Genomic DNA, 18,400 nt, shown 5'->3' with positions numbered 1-18,400 from the left:
GCCCTATACAATGGCATACAAAAAAAAAAAAACTCCGTGATTTTAGTCCGCAAGCGAACTATACCGACCGAGCGACTGCCGCTTGTCGGCGAAGTTTAGTGCCAACTTTTGCGGATAGAGGGTGACCCCGTTCCAGACTGGTAGCACCGGGAATCGAACCCGGACCTCTGGATCTATAGTCATGAACGCTGACCACTAGACCACAGAGGCGGTCAATAGCGGCATACATATTCTCTATAACTCCGTGGCCTTAGTTCGCAAGCGAACTATACCGAACGAGCGACCGCCGCTTGTCGGCGAAGTTAGTGCCAACTTTTGAGGATAGAGGATGTCGCGTGGTCAGCGCAACGGTTCCCCACGGCCGTTAATTTCAATTTTCTAGACCTGAGCCGCTATTTCCTTGAAATAGCTCCTCAATTATCCCCACGAGGCTGAGTGGACCCCGTTCCGGGCCCGGGACCTCGCGGATCTTTAGCCAGGAACTCTGACCGCCAGACCACAGAGACGGTCTACATATTTTCGGACGTTTCTAGTTGTATCTCTGCACAAGTTTTCCTGCCCAAAGAACCTCAGATGCATGTAACAGCACTGTGGCTGGTCCTTGTGTGCTTTACCCACCGGTCTCAACCAGCAACTGCAACTTAGGGACTAGAGCAATTAAAATTAAATTGTTTTATTGAACTTCTACAGACATAGAAAAGGACCATTTTGGGTATGTGAGAATTCCGACTATCGGTGCTTCAAATAAAGAGAATTACCGCCTCTTTCGATCATAGTACCGAAAGAGGCAGTGGCTCTCTTCATTTGAATATTTTGCATGAGGTATTTCTGTTTTTATTGCGAACCAAAGGAGCATTTAAATGATTTAATTTATCGGTCTTAGCTCTTGCTGTATCAAGACGATCTCAAGGGAAGTATTGTTTAGTTGGGATTGCACGTAGCATAATAAGAGTTATAGCTACATAATCTGTAAGTGTGACAAAAAATATAAACTCGAGACGACATATTGAAACCAGACATTCATGTTTCAACCAAAATTGTACTGCAGAAAAACAAAATTTTGGTTTCTCTAATTTGGGCACTGAAAGTCTAACAAAATATGTTTGAAAAATATTCTGATTCTTTTTCAGAAGAAGCAATTACAGTGAGTTTTGATATATTCTGCATAATTGTCAAGTATCGTAACCTTTTTCTGAGGGTGGTTTTGTAAGAACTTGTTTATTTCTTGTACCACAAAAGCGCCTTTGCACAAATTGCGTCAAGATACACGAAACCCTCAGTTTAAATCGAATGAAGGTGTAAAATCCGGTAGCTGATATTTTGAATTATGCTAATACTCAATTTTCTGAGATATTCAACAAGCGTGTTTATTACTCACTGGCGGTTAAATGTCGCTGGATAAAGGAACACCACCTTAACTTTGCAAACATGGCGTAACACCTTGTTTTTAAGTGTTTGAAGACCTCCGTTGAGTGGTTAGATTTAATTCAAGCATTATTATGTAGATTTTAGAAGCATAAAATGGCATTACATAAGCTTGTCACCACAGCACACCGACGTTTCGGAAGGAAGAATAAGCAAACCAAGAAACCAGCATGAAAGTAGGTGGCAAGCCACCTTGAAGACGGAAGCGATATGTTCCTCCGGAACGTCGATTGACTTTCAACGGACTACACGGTGTTATGAAGAAAGCAGTCTTCTGGGATTTGGCACCGTGTATAAGTGGTGTTAACCGACGTTTCGGAGGAACGTATCGCCTCCATCTTCAGGGTAGAAGAAAAAGTATAAGAAATCTGCAAGCGACAAGACCGTGAGAACGGTAAAAGCNTTGAATAAAAGATTGTCCGCAATAAGTTACGTAATTCTAGAATGCTGTACCACACAGGAATCTGAGCTGTGTATACGGTGGGATCATAAGCTGTAGTGGCGCGTGGACATTTGCATGCACGTAATAACGGTCGTGCAAGGCCACACAGAAACCACCTGGTTCATAAAGTCACAATTTATTTCAAGATCGCCTTTCGCAGAGCCCAATTTTCTGCTGATTTAATTACAGTCATCATTCCACGGAGAATACCGACGTTCACCTCCAGGCGATACGTTCCTCCGAAACGTCTGTTCACACAAGATATACTTATATGTTCCTAGGAATTTTTTAACAAACAAATGGATTTTCATTAAACTTGACACGAATATCATGCCCCTGCAGTCACTTTTCTATGTTTAAATTGATTACTATCAATACTAGATAGAAATAGTAGAGAACAGTTTCAAATTCGTTGATTGCAGGCAAATTCTTTATCATTTTTTGACAATATTACCATAGGCATGACATATTACATTTAATTAATTACATATATTTCAGTTTTTGATTACAGACTAGCATTTTTCCTTTGCAGAAATATAATTTCATCATTGTTTCTTTTATACGCGCTTGTCCATTCTTTGCATGCAGTGCGAAAGCATTTCCGGTCTCTTCTATGGGTATGTTAGGCGCACAGAGCACGGTAGGCCGTGTCCTGTTGCTCGCACCCCGTGCCTGCTGCTCCCACCTGGTACAAGGCAGCCCCCAACCTGTTACCTGCAGGCCCGTAGTTGCACACGAAGTGCTTGGTATACCAGCCATCCTGGCCCGGGTCGAGGAAAGACACGAAGCCGCAACCCACATGATGGGTGTCAGCCCACAAGAGCGCGGTGTAGTGACCGGTGTCCGGTGAGAAACTAGGAACACAGAACAGAGGACTGTTACAGGATGCGTTCGGCTGTGGGCAGGGCCGGCACTGAAACGGAGGCGTGCTCTCTGGCCTCCTGGGGCGGATAGATTTGAAAACTTCTCTTTCTTTTAGAGTTTTGATAAACGAAAATTAATTGTTGTTTATTTTTGTTCATGTCGTAACCATTAATGGCAGCGGTCCGAATGTCATGTAACAATTTAAAAAGAAAAATTCTGAGAAGTGTGACATTAATGGAGGTATTCTTCACAGTGTCTGGAAATTTCATGTCATTGCTTGTGGCGAGACCGCCTCGGTGGTCTAGAGGTTAGAGTTCCTGGCAGCCGATGCAGAGGTCCCGGGTTTCTATTCCCGGCGCTACAAGATTTTCTAAGAAGTAGTGGATCTGGAACGGGGTCCACTCAGCCTCATGAGGATAATTGAGGAGCTACTTGAATGGAAAAGTAGCGGCTCCGGTCTAGAAAACCGAAATTAACGGCCGTGGGAACAGTTCGCTTGCGGACTAAAGGCCACGGAATAGTTTAATTGTGACGATGTTTTGAGTAAGTTGATTTGTTATTAACCCATGGAGGGTGGGGGAAGATGCAATTTCTAGTCATGTGTATCGACATTTTGATTTTAATCGGCCCAGCTTCCCACCGAAATATTTGATGTAGGTTGCTGGTACACTGATACTTAAAAGAGTTACCGCATCAATGGGAGGCCATGTATGTCAATCAGTATGAATGTTTCATCTCAGTTGTCAGTGCTTGTATGAAATTTTGTATCTGGGAATCCACACTAAAACTGTTTGGGAATTTTATTTTGACCCATATAAATTGTTTTATAATTTCTAACGAAGAAACCAACATAGCGTATAATTTCAAATGGAAAGTTCTTTACTGAAGATTGAATTGAGAATAATGTAGAAGGATGCAGTCGTAGCATGATTTCTTGCGCTGTCAAGTCATCTACCTGGAGTGACTGAGGAAAGCTACGAAGAACTGGAGTCAGAACAATAGATATTCTGTCCTAGGTTCGAGCCAGACATTCCCAAAATACAAGTCAGTAGCTTTACCTTTTGAGGTAAATTTTTGGTAATTATATTCCAATTGGACCAATATAATCCTAACTTTCATGTATATTAAAATCCTGAAAAAGTTCTCCGAGAACATCTTTGAAGAATTTAGTGCCTGGAGTAATGTACCGATCTCAATAATAAGCATACCTAAAATACGCACGTAAAAAAATCTTCAGTGTCTTCACTATTTAATGAAATAGAGATGTCTTACCTAAACTATACAGTGCATTTCTGGTCAGTTTATTATTGAATGCGCTACAATAGATTTGTATTTGCAACCTAGAAACGTATGGATCCTTTCACTTATGTTAGTCTCGTTTGTTAAGGATAAAATATTTGATAATCACCGGATTGTTGATAAATTTATTTCTGGGTTATTAAAAACCTCTTTTCAAATTCTTTGCTTACATGCCCTTATTACATCGAAGGTTTAGAAGGCCGTGCAAAGAGAACTTGAGGAAATATAATGGGAGTTACCGTTGCAGCATTTACTGTCAACAGACAACGCAAACTGCGAACGATGCCCATCAGAATAGCTGATCTCCGGGCAAGAAGTCAACCCTGGACTTCTTGAATAGAAAACAAAATATTCAAATTTCGATAATGACGTTGACTTTTTAAGCCACTGAAGCAAGAACGTAGGACATAAATTGATGCATAATTTCATTTTGAAGTGTCAATATTTTGTCGCATTTCGTGTTACATGAATTATCGGCATCAAAGATTCGTATATTTCTTTCATATTTCTTAAGCGAACCGATAGCTTCTGTGACGTGACAAACACAAACAGCAGATGCTCTTTCCCACGCATAAAAGAAGATGGCTGATATTTGGCTGCACGGTAGCGCCGATGCGACCAATCAGTGTCAGCCATGCTTCGCTGTCGATATCACCCGTTCTCGAAAACAGTCCAAATGTCAGATCAGAATTTGAAGGGGTTTCAATTATTTAAAGAAGATGCAGATAACGAATTAACAGACTGCACTGTCGAGTCACGTGGTGCCGGACTGCAGACAATGTATCGAACTTCTGGCGAAGGAAAATCAAGAATACATATATAATCGGTAGTAACAAGAAAAGTAACAACAGTAAAATAATGATTGATAATTTATGTTTTATTTTGGATTTTCCGAGGCCACCGAATCTTAGAAATAATTTTCTGGAATCGAATGTTTTTGGAAGCGCATCGAGGAACTCTCAGTTTACAGAAGAATAAAGTGGAAATAATTGAAATCTTAAAGAAACATACAGGCCACTGGAAGTAGTTTAACTCACAATCCCCGCTGTGTTTCGGAATAGAACCGAGAAGTGATGAAACTAATAATATTACTTGTTGCATAGTGTCACTACAAATAAAATACAGTTTAAGCAGTTGTAATATCATAACATCCTTCTGCCCTCTTCCGAGACTCAAAATATCATTCAGCCACCTTTTGGATGATACATCCTTAGAAATCTTTAGAAACTAGAAGACTCACTGGAAAGGTTTTATGTGCCGAGGATCGAATTTGGCGACCTCGTCGTACCAGGCCGTCACTGCCCGTGTCCATGCAGTGCGTTGTGACTCCAAGGTCTCGTTCGTAAGCAGTTTGCCGTTTCGGTACTTGGAACTCCAGCAGAATAAGTTCTGCCCCACCACGAATCTGTCTAAAACACAAGAAGTTCTTTAGGATGTTATTGTGCGTTGCTTACTTAAGCTTATACTCTCAAGTGAGCCATCATTAAGGTAGAGACCTAACACCTTCATGGTGATTTCTTGCTGGTCAACAGTAAAAATGCTGGCCTGCACAGCACTCAGTTCATCCGGACTCCGTGCTCTGCTAGACGGTCCTCAGTATTATACATATTAATTGATCGATTTTTGTGGAACTCGTCGTGGAAACAATGCCATCGGAAACCTCTCAATCTCATTTTTCTTAACTTACGGTCATCAGTGATATCAATATGGCCTCTGTGAGGATGTGTTTGTGGGAATATGTGTGCAGCTATACGTCTGTACTGAGTCTTTTATGATAGTAGATTTTTGGAATATGACTTTTATAGCCTGTATTAAGGTATAGAAGCTATCCCTGTAACAGGCCGTGGATGCCCATAGGGTTGTGAGACGTCGAGGCTCCAACATTTTCTAGACAATCTGCTCTCAGATGGAGATGAAGGTGTCAGATTTAAGCGCCGGCCGCGCTTTACTCCCCAGGAAAATTAATTAATTCCTGGTACTCATTTCTGTTAGAGGCTGAGTCGACCCCAGAATCAGAGTGCGGCTAGAAGGATTAGGTCAATTGAACAATCCAATGACCTCATCGGGAATAGAATCTGCGGCCTTCCGGCTTGTAGCATAGTGCCTCAACCAACTACGCTACCGCGTGCCCCTTATTAAGGTATAATATTTAGAAAAACTTCAAGTATTAGGTCCACTCGAAATCTTATTGTTGGATGAAAACGGAATAATTAACCTAAGAGCATTAAATTTATTTAAATGTAAATTCGCCTGATATTAGTCAATGCTGGTACTTAAACTACTTACATTGTAACCAGCGAAATTCCGGGTCAGACACGAAGCCCCATACTTACATACCCAGGATGTAATAACGCCCTGCCCGGTCAGGGCTCTCGAATACCCCAGGGGCTAGTAACAATTAAGTATTCAGCAGTAGTGGAGTGCTGATGAGGTGGAGAAAAGCAAAACAATTTGCACAAAACCCTGCTCCAGTACCACGTCTACTACGACGAATTTCACACGAAGCCATTCGCTGTTAATCAGAGGCCCTGCGGTGAGAAGCAAACATCTAATAGCGTGAGCTATTGGTGTTAGTGAGTTTTATAGCTCCAATATTCTCATCATCTCAAATACCATGACATGTCATGCCAACAGCGGGTTCTGGCAGCCTAATGCACGTACGCATTTTTCTCGTATTTTCCATAACCATAAAGTATTTACTGAAGCTGCAACTTTAATTTTACCACTTGTTTTGTACCACCTTGTTATGTTTCAGTTCGAAAATTTGTTCTTTGTTTCTCTAAGATTCTTTTAATATTCTCACGTATTCCCGTTTAGTGTGACTAATAATAATGGGTTCAGGATTAGATAAATAGATTTATTGGACGCTCACAAGTCGTAACTAAAAATAATTATAACTCTCTAAAGGTTACTGTAACTATAACACGAAGTGAAGTCTTTAACGTCTGCTTGCTAGCCGTTGCTTGGTAATGGATCTTATCGGATTAACACTTCACAGCTGAATACTCAACTATTGAACTGCCTTCCGAATTCTCTTACAAATGAATCTATAACTGAATTGAATTCACGAATGAACACACTTTTAGAACTGCGAGAGAGTGGAACAGAGATCACCGCCTCCAATGGTTCCATTACTACACTTCATTAACGTGTTGTCTCAGAAACCGTGTGCTAACTCTGAAACAAAGGTTTGGTTTCTGATTGTTTAAAACTTGTAGTTTCCCTGCCCACGGAAACAGTGTTACGTAACCAGTTGGTTCCCAAGAATCGAGCTCTCCGTCGCAACGTGTTCGCCCATTCGTTTCTTAGAAACGACCCACGTGTCACAATATATAACAAGCTTATTTCCTCCTTTGAGATTTTGAATGAAAGATTCTTAAAATATTTTAGTCTCTCCAATACGCAATAGATGCCGCTCTTTAAGACCTAAAACTTACCAACATCCCTACAAGAATCGTGCTCGAAGATGCATTGGTTGGACCACCGTTGTGCCACAGCTGCCAGCTCGTCATCCCAAGTCTGAAATATAATGGTTATACAGAGTCGAATGACACGATGTCTACAAATGAAGAAATTGAAGAAACGGAGAACGAACCAACGATGACCTGGTCTAAACTTGCGCAGGAACTCAGGATTTAAGCGGAAGAAATATGAAAAGATAAGAACATTGTGTAACAATCCTTGCTCGTTCACTTCCACCTATTTACCTCTCTCGATAACGGTTAAGACACTCGGAAACATAGTGTGCATAAAGTGTTTCATTTTTATATGCATTTTTTTTTCAAGTCATTTGTCGTTCCGATAGACATTTAGCGAATCACAAGTACAATAGAGATGCACGCAAAATATGTGTAGGTTTACATACAGACTGTTCGTTATTACTGTCCGTTTTTAACCATAACTGGAATGTATCGGCGAATTATACCAAAACTCCCTTGCATGTTACATGCAGGTGGACGGAGAGACAGATATGAAGAAGTGCATTTTTGCAACTTTAAGCTGCGATAGCACTAAAGATGCAGGCAGCTTATGGCCTTGCCAAGACAGAAGCCCTCCCCGGATTAGGCAGCAGTAGCGCTTTGAGTGTCGCCGTAAGGCAGTGTGGTGTGGTTAGGATATTGTTGTGTGGTGAATTGTGCTGTGGTGTGATGTAGTGTAACACAGGCGTGCTGCACTCTGTTGGAATGTAGTATAGTGTGCGGAAGTTAAGTCTGTTGGAATGTAGCATAGTTTGCGGAAGTTAGTTTGTTGAAATGTGGCATAGTTTGCGGGAGTTAATCTGTTGGAATGGCATAGTTCGCGGAAGTTAGTCTGTTGGAATGGCATAGTTCGCGGAAGTTAGTCTGTTGGAATGGCATAGTTTCCGTAAGTTAGTCTAATGAGTTTGCGGAAGTTAGTCTGTTGGAATGGCATAGTTCGCGGAAGTTAGTTTGTTGAAATGTGGCATAGTTTGCGGGAGTTAATCTGTTGGAATGCGGCATAGTTCGCGGAAGTTAGTCTGTTGGAATGTGATAGTTTGCGGGAGTTAATCTGTTGGAATGGCATAGTTCGCGGAAGTTAGTCTGTTGGAATGGCATAGTTCGCGGAAGTTAGTCTGTTGGAATGGCATAGTTTCCGTAAGTTAGTCTAATGAGTTTGCGGAAGTTAGTCTGTTGGAATGGCATAGTTCGCGGAAGTTAGTTTGTTGAAATGTGGCATAGTTTGCGGGAGTTAATCTGTTGGAATGCGGCATAGTTCGCGGAAGTTAGTCTGTTGGAATGTGATAGTTTGCGGGAGTTAATCTGTTGGAATGGCATAGTTCGCGGAAGTTAGTCTGTTGGAATGGCATAGTTCGCGGAAGTTAGTCTGTTGGAATGGCATAGTTTCCGTAAGTTAGTCTAATGAGTTTGCGGAAGTTAGTCTGTTGGAATGGCATAGTTCGCGGAAGTTAGTTTGTTGAAATGTGGCATAGTTTGCGGGAGTTAATCTGTTGGAATGCGGCATAGTTCGCGGAAGTTAGTCTGTTGGAATGTGATAGTTTGCGGGAGTTAATCTGTTGGAATGGCATAGTTCGCGGAAGTTAGTCTGTTGGAATGGCATAGTTCGCGGAAGTTAGTCTGTTGGAATGGCATAGTTTCCGTAAGTTAGTCTAATGAGTTTGCGGAAGTTAGTCTGTTGGAATGGCATAGTTCGCGGAAGTTAGTTTGTTGAAATGTGGCATAGTTTGCGGGAGTTAATCTGTTGGAATGCGGCATAGTTCGCGGAAGTTAGTCTGTTGGAATGTGATAGTTTGCGGAAGTTAGTCTGTTGGAATGGCATAGTTCGCGGAAGTTAGTCTGTTGGAATGTGGCATAGTTTCCGGAAGTTAGTCTAATGAGTTTGCGGAAGTTAGTCTGTTGGAATGTAGCATAGTTTGCGGAAGTTAGTTTGTTGAAATGTGGCATAGTTTGCGGGAGTTAATCTGCTGGAATGCGGCATAGTTTGCGGAAGTTAGTCTGTTGGAATGTGGCATAGTTTGGGGAAGTACAATGTGTACTGCAATAGCACTGTGCCTCCCACGTTGTATAATTCATGAGAATCACACATATCAGATTTATGGGGATTCAGAGGCATTTCACCATAGGATAACAAGTCTGCCCTTACTAGACTAATTTTATTGGGAAGTGACTCTTCTCAAAAGTACCTAGTCAAGGTTCCTGATTTCATTCTTGGTATATTATATTATGCTCAATTATTAGAAGTACTCATACATATATGTATATAATGATCAGCAATTGAAATTCCTTACTTTTACATAACTCTCAAGCATTCACAGGTTTCCACCATATTGCCTGCACCATCTCAAACCAGTTCACATATTCCCACTATATACTTCTGTGATTCATATTGATATTATTCTCACATCTGCGCCTAGGTCTCTCCCTTGTGGTTTTCCGATGAAATTTCTATGAATATCTCTTTCTGTGCACGTGCTACGATTTCTAAGGATCACATTTTCCTTGATTCTGTCACCCTAGCAGGAACTGATTAGGCGAAGAGTAAGCCTATATTATGAACAACCTCGTTGTGTTTACGCCCATTTTGATATTACTACCTCCTACTTTTAGGTCAACATCTTATCGCAACGTCTTGAATAGTAACAGCATCAAGCACGTGGACGGGCATACGAATGTCATAAACCTTAACTATTTTGAGCTCACTCTTTTCGCAGATAATTAAAGGTATTTATAGAAAATTTAGGACAAGACTACAGGAACTATGTACGAAAATTTTTAATGTTGATGATGAAGTAGGAAAGTAATATATCTCTCAGCTTGTGAGTTATGTTGGAAAATAGGCAGACACAATCACAGATATCTAACGAAAATAGAAGAAATGACCACAGGAACTGATGTGTAAATATGAACGTGTGAAAGGGAAAAAGCTGAAGAGTTACAGGTGCAGTGTCTCTCAGCATATATTAGGTATTAAAATTAAATAGGGCTCTACCCTAGAGAGAACGAGAGACATGATAACAATGAAGAGGGCCCAAAAGGGTAAGACAAAACTGAGAATGACGTATATGGAACAACATAATGAACTGAAGGAGGACGAAAAAGAATACAAATCCCGGGAAACGTGGAGATCACTAAACCATTAGCTGGGGTATGCTCGACTAAGCAAGTAAATGGTTAGCATAAAGACTTTGTCTTACCATTTTCTTCAGGTTGGCTGCAGGGGGCTGAGGACCAGGGGCGCCCCGCGTCTCTTGTCCCAGCGCTACGACGTTTCTGAGTTTATTGTGTTGTTCCACTATGTGCGCCTTTATTGCGTCGTCATGTATAGAGTAGACGACTTCCTGATAGCACCGGAGGCCTGTCTCCTGCAAATTTTATATTTGCCTTCCAGTCGAATTTACTGAACTGTTTATTCCCTGTTATCAGGGTTCTAAAATGTTGCATGAAAATGGATTTGCGAAAATAAGAAAAATGATTTGATGTAGAATAATAGCCTATGTAAACTGAATTATTTTAATCCTTTAAATACTGGGTATTATAACAAGAGTAGACTTGTGAAACGTGCTTATGTCTGCTCAGATTTCTATTTGATGGAAATAAGTAATGAAGTATGAGGAATTTATATGCAGATAAATCATAAAAATATTCATAAATTGTACATGAAACATTTGTTCATTCGTTAACAAGAAAGAACGTGGCGACAGTGAGAAACTCTGAGATAATATCTAACAAATTAAACTTAGTGGAATTAGAGATTCGAGCACTTAGAACAATGGGATTCTACACTGATGGGATTATAGATTCGAGCACTTAGAACAATGGGATTCTACACTGGTGGGATTAAAGATTCGAGCGCTTAGAACAATTGGATTCTACACTAATTGGATTAGAGATTCGAGCACTTAGAACAATTGGATTCTACACTGGTTGGATTAGAGATTCGAGCGCTTAGAACAATTGGATTCTACACTAATTGGATTAGAGATTCGAGCACTTAGAACAATAGGATTATACACTAGTGGGATTAGAGATTCGAGCACTTAGAACAATTGGATTCTACACTGGTTGGATTAGAGATTCGAGCACTTAGAACAATTGGATTCTACACTGGTGGGATTAGAGATTCGAGCACTTAGAACAATGGGATTCTACACTGGTGGGATTAGAGATCCGAGCGCTTAGAACAATTGGATTCTACACTAATGGGATTAGAGATTCGAGCACTTAGAACAGTGGGATTCTACACTGGTGGGATTAGAGATTCGAGGGCTTGGAACCATAATGCATAATAAGGTTTTCCATGAGTATAGTCTTCAACGATTACATGCAAATGGCAATTACCGGGTAGATACACATTGTGTGATTCTTGCAGATATCACAGTAGCCCTTAGCTTGAATTTGCACAAACACCATGATTATGATGACTGTGACACTAGTAGCTTTCATCTCCGGCAATCCTACTCAAGGCACAGTCGGTCTTATTCCTGGAAAATTAAATTATTCTCATGTTTCAAATCCGAAAGAGTTGGACGAATGCTGAGTATATACAGCAAAACTGTCCTGTTAATTTGACCCGAGTCCGTATTGTATAGCCCTTAAGAAGATGGAATGGAAGGGATCTAGAAAACTGCTGGCGCATCGTGACACGTGGTAAATTAAAAATGATTTTATTTAACTTGTTATACTATATGACTTCTAATGCAACTTCTCAAAACTAACTTCTTCCAAAGTACCTAAAAGTAGCTCAGTTGGTCAAAAAATTCCCACCCGCGTCCACATGAGCTGACCATTAATCCATGTTCTATTCCAGATGAAACTAATCCAGTTTTCATATCCTATTTCTTCAACATTAATGTTAATATTACAACTTTATTGTGTCCTGGAGCGGTAATTTTCAGTAACCACTTACGACCTTGAGGCCATTTTGTTTTTGGTCACTACTATATCCACATACGCGACTTCACTGTTATCTATTATCGCTGCCACATGTATTGAACTGAATTCTTGTCTAGTAGTGCACACTGTTACTGTACGCCGCTTATGGATCACAGTGAGACTCAACTGAACTGCACAGGTTCACATAGCTCGGCCGATTTCCTCAAATAACTCGCGAATTCAACAACACCATTTCTCAGGCGTGGTCATTGTGTTAACTTTTGGTTTACAGTGCGGGCTGGGTGGTTCAAGGACAATCTGGAAGTCTGGAAGTATCTAGAAGGAAAGGCGCATGCACATGCTCCCACCTTCCCTCTTCTGTGTCTACTTCTCCCACTTGGTTTCTATCATTAAAGATTTCTATTAAATTAATTATATAAACTTATTTTTAATACCGCCTTACGTGCTGTTTCAAAGATTCCAAAAATGGAAATGAAGAGTCCAATTATGAAGCTTTGCAGTTTGTAGTAGTTTTCTCCGTCTTCTTGTTACTTCCTTGCTCTTAGATCTAAATATTCTTCTCAAAAAATTGTTCTCAATACCTTCAATCTGTGACCTTCTTCAGAGTGACAGACCGAGTTTCATGTACTACAAATCAGAAAGTAAGTACTCCTAATATTTTCATAATTGGCAGACAGAAGTGCAGGAACTTTGACGCAAGTTATAGTACAATTGAAAGCAGTACGTATATTTTATATATGTTTTTATAAAATTGAGAGTCTGGCCGATGGCAGTGGCCATGTTTCCGGTTTGACTACTAGTGAGACGCTATTTCACTAAAATAGTAGAAATACTTGTATGTAGAGTATACAGGATGTAAATAAATATATGTTACAACGCTCTATGGTAGATAAATGGGTTCAATGTGATCAAACAAAGAACAAAACAAATTCCGTGCTTTTAGTCCGTAAGCGAATTATACCGACCGAGCTCCCGCCGCTTGTCGGCAAAGTTAGTGCCAACTTTAGCGGATAGAAGGTGTCGCGCTGTCAGCGCAACGAATCCCTACTGCCGTTAATTTCGGTTTTCGAGACCGGAGCCGCTATTCCCTTGAAACAGCTCCTCAATTATCCTCACGAGGCTGAGTGGACCCCGTTCCAGACCCACTACTTTCAGAAAACCTGGTGGCGCCGGGAATCGAACCCGGGACATCTGGATTTGTAGGCAAGAACTCTTGACTACTAGACCACATAGGCGGTCACTAGAGAGTAAAAAATGCGCTGTTATGTTTGCGTCGTTCCTGTTTATAACATTCTGGCCACTAGACCACAGAGGAAGTATTTAGATAACCAGAGAAAGTGAAAGTGTTCACATGACTTAACCACGCTGTAATTTTTCGTTGTTTGCGACAGTAATTGACTCACTGTCGGTAGCTATTTGTGGTTTCGATGTCAGATCTTTCTTGTCCACACATATTTCACCGTGTACCAACGTAGTGTCCTCTCTCGTTCCTCTTGGATTGAATTAACTTGCGATCCATCGCATACATTACGAGTATTTCATGTCTCCTACAGTAACCGTTCGAGCTGATGATACTCTCGAGAAATTCATGTTTTTTTTTTTTATAGGCGAAGTCATGCCAGGAGCTTCTCATGAGTTCTCTGTGGTCTTTGTCAGTCCGCTTGAGCTGGACAGCTCTTGAAGAATCTAAGAGCAGCCGGGTGAGGAGGGGGTGGATTCCCGATGTGACGAGAAAGATGCGCAGACACTCTGCCCGCACTCAGTTCACGCGAAAATGCATATATTGTGATGGTGCTGCTGTGACATCTCCGTTCGGAACGGACTTTACTGTTCCAACTTGGAAAACACTAAATTTGCTGATTAGGCCTAGAACAACATTTACGTGTATATCCACATGACGATTGGTTTCTGAATTTGATGTGCACAACATCTTTCTTTCGCTTACTTTTAAAATATCTTGTGAAATTAATTTATTATTAGGTCCTATGCTACCGATCTGACCATATATTTTTCGAAAGTTTATTGTTATTTTATAAATTTCCGGGTTTTCTTTGGTGTACAATATCTTCGGCCAATGGAATCAAATCCAAACATGTTTCTGCGTATTCCTGTCTGTGAATATCATACTACAATACACTGATCCCCCGCCAAAGGACACCTATTGAATGTCCAAGAATGAAATACCTTATCTTTAATCTGTAGAAGATAATTAATAAAACAGTAAAAACCTTTAATCGTTATTATTTAAGAGAAAATAATCTTTTCTTAGTTTATTATGGATCATACATTTGTAATTACAAATGAGTCCCAATTGGCTAATGGCCGTGGTTATCACACCTTTGCCTGTGCAATTATATATTTAATGATAGTTTGTAAACAGAGCGGCTGCCGCAGAGTTCAGCGGAGTATTGAATGTGAACGCTGAGTATGGAGAAACTGGATCGACATAGTCTTCACTTATTTTAATGCAATTTTTCGACATATGAAACTACTGGAATCCGAAGCCTGAACCTCGAAATACGAAACGTCCGTTCTGGCCACTGCAACGTGATGGTCAGTATGGTTACCGTGGGTGGCTACAATCTCCTACATATCTGCTTGTTGGCGCTCCAGTGCTTTAATCTGGCTTGATGTCACGATGACGTCATCAACTGTTTGCACGTGTGGGATGTAATAACTTTGGGAATTTACAGTTGTTCACTAACTTGTGGGAGTATGCGTCAGCTTCTAAAAAGTATTCGGTGTTAACATCTAATAAACATCACAAATGTTCCTTGACACAATCTTTGTGCAGTCTAATCTACGTATGAAGGACGTCCAACACTTCGCAGTTATCCTTTTCATTTTCGTAAATTGTATGTATTTGACGACAGCCTCTGTGGTCTACCGGTCAGAGTTCCTGACTAGAGATCCAGAGGTCCCGGGTTCGATTCCTGGCGCTACCATATTTTGTGAGAAGTAGTGTGTTTGACACGGGGTCAACTCAGCCTCGTGAGGATAACTGAGGAGAAATTTCACGGAAATAACGGCTCCGGTCTAGAAAACCGAGATTAACGACCGTGGGGATCCGTTGCGCTGACCACTTGACACCCACTATCCACAAAAGTTGGCACTAACTTCACCAACAAGCGGCAGTCACTCGGTCTTTATAGTTCGCTTGCGGACTACAGGCCACGGAGTATGTATTTTACAGAATACGAGACAAGCTTTAACTGTATGATGTCCGTTTATTTAGCCTATTGAGTCTGTCTTGTCCATAGTTTTCTTGTTTCTTTTCCCCCAAAGGGGCAGTAGTAGGTACACGAAACAACACGCACACTCGAATACAGAGAAGTTCTCCTTTCGTGAATCCAACCACGACAAAACTTTCTATTCTTGAATGTGACCCCGGAAATCTTTTGTTCATTAATGCGAATCGTTCTTTTTCTTTAAAGATTGAAGGTTTTCACGATGATGAATATTCAGATTGTTGTCTTTCAGTTTGACCCTGAAGATGGAGGCAACAAAAGAGTGGAAGGTGGTCGGTATCGGCCTACAAGACTACACGGTGTCAAAACTAAGAGGATCATAGTCTGAAGACCATTTTAGCCTCATTGGCAACCACATCTTTTTTTCGTTCACGGTGCTGCTACAGTAAACGGTTTTCCTCATGACTTTTATTTCGACAAACATATACATGTGAACCAGCCGTGAACATATTTAACATAATCTGCCTATATAAGATTATAGACCCAAATCGAAAGGAATGCAACTGAAACTCATTCTTCTTGAATCAGAACAATGAACGAGTTACTTGAAATTTGGAAGTGATGTCCGCTCATTTCATATATTCCCAATTTACTGTGAGACCACGTTTTTTATGTGAGCTGGTACAGCAACGGGCTACGCGCTGGGCGGCCGGGGTTCAATTTCCGGCAGGGCAAGGAATTTTCTCCTGTACTTGGCGTCCAGAAGAGCTCTAGGACCCACCGAACCTTCTGTTCAATGGGCATCGGGGCCTGTTCCCCGGGGGTAAAACGGTCGGGACATGAAGCTAACAACTCGCCTCCATCTAGTGCCGAGGTCAAGAATGGCGGAGCTGTACTTTCATACCCACATACGTCCTCATGATGTGGTGATTAATTAATTGAACACAGAGAAGTCAGTTTTATGTTTCACTTACACAGTAATTGTGTATACTCTAATATTGCTATGGGACGTAAAGCAAAAGGAATATGGCGGTTGGGGTTTTCAGGAATCATATCTGTACATTTTTTGGCTAGAAACCTTTAATGGGGAAGCTGAGTTTTGTCCTTAGGTGTGTAAGTTTGATAATAGCATTAAAATTGATTTTATAGAATTAGTTTTATAAGACGTGAACATGATTGAACTGACTCAGAACAGATTCCAATGGGCTGATATAAGACAAGATAGGATTGAAAAGTTACTGGTTGGCAAGCTGAAGGAAAGGGACCACTGAACAAGACTAGGCATAATTGCAAGAATGCAATGGAAAAGTAAGTAGAGTAAATTATTGTGAAGATGAATTGGTGCAGGGTATAGTTCAGTAGCGCAATTTGGGAACACGATAAACTTTCGCGGTCTGTGAGAGCAGGCAATATCCTTAAGAACTAAAGATTATAATGTATTGAGGGAATTCTCTTAACCTGTATGTTTCAGTTATTTTACCTTCATTTAACCACACGACTTTGATCACTTATCATTCCTTGAGCCTTATGAGGTCTCATTTTTTACTAGATCTGCAACTTCAAGGCTTACCCTCACGTTGTTCCTATGTTTCGCCTGAAATTGTAATGGTTTACTAATACGTATTTTTGTAGTACTGCAGAAAGACAAAGCTCTTACCTGGATTCCTAAGTAAAAAATTTGCACACGTCTGTTAACTGTGATCGTCCTCTCAAACTTTTCCCTTAAATAGCTGAAGTCTTTGGAGTTTTGTGATAAAGGAGACCATAAATTCATCGCATTCCTCCGGGATTCTATTGTTTTCTTGAAGGACGAGCGTCCATTGGAACTCACAGGGATTTTTGTTNTCTTTTCTTCTCATTAGCACAGAACTGACGTCATCATGCCGCTTCTCGATGCTATTGAACTAATTAAGCATAAAGAAGAAAGTCGTTTTATGGGTTTAGGCGCCGTGTATTCTTCGTTTTGGCCGACGTTTCGGAGGAACGTATCGCCTCCATCTTCAGAGCAGGTGAATGTCCTGGAATGCAGAGAGCAGTAGCTGCTACTGCTACAGCTACTGCTCTCTGCATTCCAAGCCATTCACCTGCTCTGAAGATGGAGGCGATACGTTCCTCCGAAACGTCGGCCAAAACGAAGAATACACGGCGCCTAAACCCATAAAACGACTTTCTTCTTTATGCTTAATTAGTTCAATAGCATCGAGAAGCGGCATGATGACGTCAGTTCTGTGCTAATGAGAAGAAACAAAAAAAGAAGTAAAGGTAAATTTGGGCCTATGCCTAAACATCATTTATTGAATACGTATAAAACTCAATGCAATGAAGCTGAGACAGACCCAAGTCAGTTTGGCGGCAAACAAAGAAATCTCTGTCTGTGCTCAACTGGAACGCGACAGTATCGCCAGTAAAGTACTTGTACTTCTTTCAGCTGCACAATCAACGACCTTAGTGGGGTCAGTGTATTCACTGTTACCCAAAATTTCTTGTTTTTCTCATTCAGAACCTAGGACTTCTCTCGTCTTTCTTTTTATTTTGCTTTCGATTTGTTTGTTGCCTTTTTTGTTCGTTGTTTTAACCGCGGTGATGCTTTTTAGTGGAGTTTCAAAAGCAGAAAATAAACCACTCTGAGGATATGTCGAGGAGATATGAGCGCGTATCGGTAAATCAGGTCACCGTGGACTTGCTGTGGTCTCTACAATCATCCTATATACGAGAAACTTTATTTATTGTTGAGCTGCGCTGGTACCAAGACAGTCATTCCGAGCCGCAAACAAAGAACGAAAGACTGCAATCTCGGAACGATAATGGGG

At 40.9% G+C, this 18,400-nt stretch overlaps 1 protein-coding gene across 2 annotated transcripts; it reads right to left on the bottom strand.

Annotated features, from left to right (window-relative positions):
* Positions 1–2,271: 2,271 nt before the first annotated feature.
* On the bottom strand, positions 2,272–17,281 carry LOC111868790 (venom allergen 3). Of its 2 annotated transcripts, none has more exons than XM_023859763.2 (6): positions 17,248–17,281; positions 11,848–11,990; positions 10,704–10,871; positions 7,468–7,549; positions 5,271–5,439; positions 2,272–2,721 (listed from the first exon to the last, which is right to left on the bottom strand). In XM_023859763.2, exons 2-6 carry the CDS (start codon positions 11,950–11,952, stop codon positions 2,490–2,492), a joined length of 756 nt encoding a protein of 251 aa, XP_023715531.1. In that variant the 5' UTR covers positions 11,953–11,990; positions 17,248–17,281; the 3' UTR covers positions 2,272–2,489. The 2 variants fall into 2 exon arrangements, with proteins under 2 accessions (XP_023715531.1, XP_023715532.1); XM_023859764.2 differs by lacking the exon at positions 17,248–17,281 and adding an exon at positions 12,240–12,328.
* Positions 17,282–18,400: the final 1,119 nt, after the last annotated feature.

This window comes from Cryptotermes secundus, unplaced genomic scaffold (genome assembly GCF_002891405.2).
Source record: "Cryptotermes secundus unplaced genomic scaffold, Csec_1.0 scaffold174, whole genome shotgun sequence".
Lineage (NCBI taxonomy): Eukaryota > Metazoa > Arthropoda > Insecta > Blattodea > Kalotermitidae > Cryptotermes > Cryptotermes secundus.
This window is presented reverse-complemented; position numbering and strand designations above follow the sequence as displayed.